Source organism: Pavona decussata, unplaced genomic scaffold (genome assembly GCF_977016875.1).
Source record: "Pavona decussata unplaced genomic scaffold, jaPavDecu1.1 SCAFFOLD_11, whole genome shotgun sequence".
Classification (NCBI taxonomy): Eukaryota; Metazoa; Cnidaria; class Anthozoa; order Scleractinia; family Agariciidae; genus Pavona; species Pavona decussata.
The window spans coordinates 718324-725322 of record NW_028145434.1 but is presented as its reverse complement, the minus strand read 5'-3'; the positions used below and the strand labels follow the sequence as shown (position 1 = coordinate 725322).

General features: G+C 45.6%; 1 protein-coding gene and 1 long non-coding RNA gene across 2 annotated transcripts in view; both read left to right on the top strand.

The window, feature by feature from the left end:
- The window catches only part of LOC146488072 (uncharacterized), an 84909-nt gene that overhangs the window by 28841 nt on the left and 49069 nt on the right, over positions 1–6999 (top strand). The window lies entirely within an intron of this gene.
- Positions 139–2084, top strand: LOC146488076 (uncharacterized). The gene is made up of 2 exons (XM_085119773.1): positions 139–313; positions 1572–2084. Exons 1-2 carry the CDS (start codon positions 164–166, stop codon positions 2082–2084), a joined length of 663 nt encoding a protein of 220 aa, XP_084975899.1. The 5' UTR covers positions 139–163.

Sequence of the window (6999 nt, the reverse complement as noted above, 5' to 3'; positions counted from 1 at the left end):
TGCTAAGCGACATGGCCTTGGATTGTAAGCGAGGCTGGGGGTGACCTTGTTTTGATACAAACCTCGCTGCTATTCTCAGCGGTCTCACCTCTCACGTATAAAAGGAGATGAGACAAAGTGAACAATGTCATTCTGTCGATCAAGCGAAAGAGCATAGTTCAAAATGGCGGACCCTGCTGTACAAGTCCCGGCACAGGAAAACCTTCCAGCAGCTCAAGCGGCCGCGGTTGTTCAACCACCACCACCGCCTCCGCCTCCACCAAACGCAGAAGAACCTCCTCAAAACGCCGCTGGAGAACAAGTCACTTTGGAGGTTTGTTCAATTTTTGTTTTACTCCAGTATCGTACACGTGTTCTTGCACTTCGTATTCCCGTGGCAGCTTTAAGTCTGTTTTCAGCTCAAGTCATGCCCTGCTTTAAACGTGTAGCTTTGTAGCTCTGCGGGCAATTTTCTCTTTACCCCCCAGTTTATTTTACGCCCTGCTTCTGAACGTGCGACCTTCGTTGCTTTGCGGGCATGTTTACAATTCATGTTGCGCCCTGGCTTGGCGGGGAATTTAAAATTCACTTCGCAATTATGTTGTGCCCTGCTGATAACGTGTACTTGGTTGCTTTGCGGGCAGTTTTAACTCTGTTTACAATTCATGTTCCGCCCTGCTTCAAACGTGTAACTTTTTAGCTTTGCGGGCCGTTTGAAACTGACTTCGTAATTATTGTTGCGCCCTGCTTCAAACGTGTAGCTTTTTAGCTTTGCGGGCAATTTTAAATTGACTTCGTAATTATTGTTACGCCTTGCTTCAAACGTGTAGCTTTTTAGCTTTGCGGGCAATTTGAAATTGACTTCGTAATTATTGTTACGCCCTGCTTCAAACGTGTAGCTTTTTAGCTTTGCGGGCAATTTGAAATTGACTTCGTAATTATTGTTACGCCCTGCTGATAACATGTAGCTTTTAGCTTTGCGGGCAATTTGAAATTGACTTCGTAATTATTGTTACGCCCTGCTGATAATGTGTTTACAATTCATGTTGCGCCCTGCTTCAAAACGAGTAGCTTTTAGCTTTGCGGGCGGCTTTAGATTGACTTTCTAATTAATTTTTTGCCCTGCTTCAACACGTATAGTTTTGTAGTTTTGCGGGCTACTTGAAGTCGACTTACCACTTTCTGAATTTTATTTATATGCGCTATTTTTGCCGATTATGTGTGCATTCTAATTCTCGGTTAGCTTCAAAAGCTTTTCAATTTTGTTGACCTCAAAACATACTTCAGCAGAGAACTAGTTATTATCTTTGTGCGATCTTTGTCGATTATTCTCACTCTTCATTTTTTAATTGTCTTAATTTGCCATTTCTGAGTGCTTGTTTGCCACATTGTTCTACTTGAATTGTTTATTTTCGTATTGTTCTGTTAATTGTTATATTTGCACTCCGACTTTGTCGGAACAAAAGATTCCCTGCCGCTTTACCGGGTCTTATCACAATGCTTGTACTCATTTACGAATGTTTTTGTATCGCCGCTGAGCGGTATGAAATTACACTTCGCAATACATCTGTCTATTTCATTTTCTCATTCAGGCTTTGCAAGAAAGAATTAAATTTTTGGAAAATGCCCAAGGGACCTCCATTCAGGCTTTAAAGAATCGCATTACCCATTATGGTAGTCGCCGCCTGGAGGACTTCGACAAATACGAGGCCTTGCGCCTCGCGGAGGAGCTCGTCTCCGTAGCGAAGACAACTGGTGATGATAAGGCCGCCAGCTTTGACATCCTAGCAGCCACCCTAAGAGAGAAAATACACGTGCCGAAAGAGCAGTTTAAAGCTTACTTTTTGGCTCTTCTCGCGGACAAGGAATTTACAAGAATCTTTGACACAATCTCCAAGGTCGACAAGTCGTTTAGACGTCCCTCGCCTTACTCGCGTCCTCAGGCCAGAGGCAGTCAGAGGTTCTCGTCACACCCTCGAGTGACCTGCTACAGATGTGGTACGCCCGGACACAAGTCTACGCAATGTTTTAAGCGGTCTCCGACGACCCGCTATTTTTCTTCAGGCGGTCCAGGTCACAACCAGCCTCGACCGACATCTCAGTAGCAGAACCTGCCCGATCCTCATTTTGTATGCGTTTTAGTGCTATTAAAGTCAAATGAACACTATTGCATCACAATGTTTGTTTATTCATATACATTATACCCACCCCCCCAGGGTTTTATTAACATATTATTACTTACATATTTTACGACTCGCTACGCTGTTCATAGATGTGGGAACCAATTATCTCTTTTCGATCGCACCCTTCCCCCCTCGGGTGGCATTCTCAAAGGGAAGCTCACTTTCCCTCTCGGATTACCGGGGCTGAGTTTGCCATTCCTTGGGCCCTAATTTATTTCCACGTTCTTTTTTATTTTCCTTTTAGCTGTCAGACCCTTGCTTTCACGATTGGGAAAAGCATCCCGGTTTCAAGCCTAGCACAGTTGGTATGAATAAGTTACAGTGGATAAGCATCGATGGTTCTGTTGTTGATGAGGCCCAAGGGATGGCAAACAATTCCCACATCTCTGATGAGGATATCGCCCTCGTGTTACAGGGAAATTCATTAGCGGATATGTCTCGCCTTGTTTTCCGCGATCCAGATCACTTCCTAGCAGGGGAACTCCATCGCCATGCACCACAATGGAATGCTTTATTAAATGATATGAACGATGAGCGCTTCTCTGAAGTCCGTGATTGGATTACTAACGGTGTAGACGTAACGAAGTTCTTTAGACCGTTTAAGGGTAGTTACAAGGGAAGGAATTACGAGTGTGGTAGTCCACCGCCTTGCGTTTTCCCCAACCACCTGTCGTGCAAACCTTTTGCCTCGTTTATTTCTGATACGCTCCTGGACCGTTTGCGTTCCGGTGCTATTTCTTTGTGGGGCAAAGTCGGAGAATGCACCCCACCCCACCTTATTATGCCCCTCACTGTCGAGCCTAGCAAGCCGCGTCTCTGCAACGACGATAGATTTCTTAATCTGTGGATCGAAGACCGTCCGTTTGCCTTGGATAGCGTCCAACACTTGCCTAAGTATGTCAATAAAGGATTTTACCAAACAGTGTGCGACGACAAGTCAGGATATGACCACATCAAACTTCACCCCAGCAGTCGAACTTACTTTGGCTTCCAGTGGGGAGGTTGGTATTTTGTGAGTGAATGTATTCCTTTTGGCTGGAAATCCTCGGCCTATATATATCATACGACTGGTCTAGTTGCGTCACACAGACTTCGTTCATGGAACATTCCCTCTTCGTTGTACATTGACGACCGCCATAATGGCCAACTGTCATTTCCAGGTGGCATTTTACCAGCCGCCTATCAAGCCCTCGCCTCAAGGGATGAAGTGAATTTTGCTCTGGCCGTCGCGGGTATTTTTCTCACGTGCTACATCTTAATTTCCCTCGGCTACTTTATCGGTCTGGCGAAGTCTCACCTTACCCCGAAAAAACAGGTGCCATACCTTGGTTTCGGTATCGATTCTGAACTACAGGCGTTTACCTTGTTACCCCATAAAAAAGAAAAGCTTCTTCGTCTCATCAAAGAAACGTTGGCTCGCGATAACCTGGACCTACTAACCTTGCAAAGGCTCAGCGGTAAATGCGTGTCCATGAGCTTGGCAGTTCCGGGCGCAAGGCTTTATGTTAATGAAATAAACCTAGCTGTGTCTCGCGCCACGCGTTCTGCTCGACCTGTAAAGATGTCTGCCGCTCTAAAGAATGAAATTGAGCACTGGCTATTCCTTGAGACCTGGGACGGTTTTCTTCCCTGGCGGTCTGAGAAACACACACATGTCAGGCTGTTCTCCGACTCATCTCGCTTCGCTTGGGGAGGTGCACTGAGTCCGGGTGCCATTGAGGCGAACGTTTATGATTACTGGGACGCCTCAACAATACAAGCCGATATCGCCACTAAGGAGACCTTAGCGCTCAATAATGTCCTTGAATCATTCGCTGATACCATCAAAAACTCGTGGGTCGACGCCTTCGTCGACAGCATGGCTCTAGTCCGTTCATGGAATCGACAGGGCTCTCGTTCTCAATCGCTTTCTAGCGCCTTGAAGAAATTATTCAACACAATGACGAAACTCAACATCGATTTGCACCTTACTTTTGTGCCTAGTTCTCAGAACCAAGCCGACTTCCCCTCGCGACGCCTTAGCCTACAGGATGCCAAATTGTGCCCATCCCTATGGATAGTAGTACAAGAGTGGTATGGCGGCGAAAATGGGCACTCTGTCGATCTAATGGCACGCCCTTCAAACGCCCAATCCGACTTGTCAGGTGCCAAGTTACCTTTCTTCTCTGAAAACCCTCTGCCGGGATCCCTGGGAGTGAACGTGTTCGCGCAATCGCCCGATCTGTACGATCCGTTTGTATTCAAGAACCCATACGCCTTTCCCCCGATCTGCCTAATACCTCATGTTATCAAGTATATGAGAAGCCTGCAATTATCCTACACTATCGTAGTACCAGACGTATGCCCAAGGCATTTTTGGTGGCCCTTGTTAACGTCTACATGTTCTTCCCGATACCTGCTGGCCGTTGCCGGAACCGTTGGAGCGCTCCTCACTCCCTCTAAACACGGGTTTTCAAACAATTGGCCTATCCCATGGGATCTCTGGGTGTTCCGCATCGGATAAGCAAGTAGTAGCTCTTGGTTAGCGCACGAGCCAAACAAAGAACACTTAGCTATCTTTAAATTTGCCAATTCTCCCATTAATTTAGCTCCATCCATTACTTCAGTGAAATCAATGTTGTCAATAAATCATTGTTTTCCAGTATACATCTGTTGACAGTTGTTTTATAGCTTCATTTATACATTTATGTCAAAACAAATCTAAAGGATAAAGAAGGAACTGTTTGTTTTACTTTCATATCCTTTAGGACTTACCTCCAGCCGTTCGAGCGTTTGTACCAGCCGTGTCATGTCCTTCGTGCAGCCACCCCAACGACAAGCTGTTCTTTTTCTGCCAAATGTGCGGCTACAGGAGGAAAACAGTCTCCCCAAGTGTCCCGAGCCCTAAACTCTCAGTCGACCTTCAAGCGATAGATAACCGTTTGGAACTCCTAAATAATGCCTCCCTTCAATCGTCATACTCAAAACAGAAGTGCTCACTTCGTACGGAGTTTGAAACTTTCTTGGCGTCCCTTCCGAATAGTAAAACCATCCTTTCGGCAAGCCCCACTGACATCTCTCGGTTCTTGGTCTGGAAAGACCGACATGGCAAAACCATAGTACATAGTAATGGGTGTCCCGATTCCCACCTTCAAAACGCAGCTAAGTGTAAATGTCCTAAACGCCTGGCATTCAAGACAATCGACTCCTACATTGGAAAACTGCGAGCCATTTTTAAGGAAACCGGGCGCTGTGGAGAGTGGAACTCCCTGCTAGGTCTGGGTAACCCCGCCGCTTCACTCGAAGTGCAAAAATATCTTAAGGCGTCAACTGAGGAACAATTACGAGCCCGCATCACGCCAAAGCAAGCAGTTCCCCTATTTTTGTCCAAATTGTTGCTTCTGGCCCGTTTTTTAAATCGGAAAATTGCGGAGCGCTCGGTTAGTCCTTCTGGTCTGTTTGTATTGACGCGGGACCAAGCGTTTTTCAAAACGTTATTCTTTAGCGGTGATCGTGGTTCAGATCTTGGCATGGTGAAAACAGAAGAGATCCTGCGTTTCCCCCAGGACAATGGGCTGTTGTTCAACCACGTATGGGGAAAAACCCTGAGGGATGGCGTCTCTAACGTCTTCGGGATTCGGAGACACCCTAACCCTGAGTTGTGTCCAGTTAAAGCTATTGAGACTTTTGTAGCCGTGGCTTCCGAGTTACGCGTTTCTGTGACAAATGGTTACTTGTTTCGACCAACTAATCCCCAAGGTCATATTGTGAACAAACCATTTTCAAGTTCTTCAGCAGAAGCTCGTTTAAAGCTGTATTTGAAAGAAGCTAAGATCGATGAGGGAGAAACGCTACACAGCTTCCGTTCGGGCTCAGCCATAACGTTAGCGTTATCTGGCTCCCAGTTGGCGGACATAATGTCTCATGTAGGATGGAATAACAAAGAAACTGCTCTCTACTACATGAAACTAGCGGAGGTGCTTCGTTTGGATAGTCCCTCTCATTTGCTATCCGCGGACTCTTCCGCGACAGCCGCCCTAACAGAGAACTACATGGAGCTTAACCGTCTAAAAAACTTTATATCCGCTTTTCCGCACGTTTAATTCTTAACCTTGTTACATCTCGTTTAAAACACTTTACGAATTTTTAGGATGGGGCACCTTGAGTTTGGGATTCTGAGAACGGGATTTCCTTATGGTCCAGTGGTTTGGGACTTTAGGACACTCTGTAACATAGAGACTGTCGGTGCCCAATCTCAACATAGCGTGAGAGAGAGAACGTTGAGAATAAAGTACTATTCTCAGCGGTCTCACCTCTCACGTATAAAAGGAGATGAGACAAAGTGAACAATGCCATTCTGTCGATCAAGCGAAGTGTTGTAGTATAAAATGCAGCACACGGTATCCCTTGCCCTGACGTTCTCTCTTTCACCAGCCATCAAGTTTCGTCCTGCGTTTGATTTTCCCTACCCAAACCCTCCCCTTTCCTCTTCAGAACATTCATCAACAGGACGAGACTGTCGGTGCCCAATCTCAACATAGCGTGAGAGAGAGAACGTTGAGAATAAAGTACTTTTCATATGTAGATCATGCTGTTCTTATGCTAACTAGTTTGCATTTACATATGAGTAGCAGTGAGGTTTGTATCAAAACAAGGTCAACGCCAGCCTCGCTTCCAATGCAAGGCCAGGTCGCTAAGCACACAACTGTAAAATGGCTTATTGACCGTATTCCGGAATAAGAATTAGAATAAGAGGAATAGCTCTTAGAGCTGTTAGATTTCTCTTTTAAGTAAATTTGGGAAGACATTTCTGCAAACGTTCGCTAACACATGATTATTTAAATGGCACCGATATTTA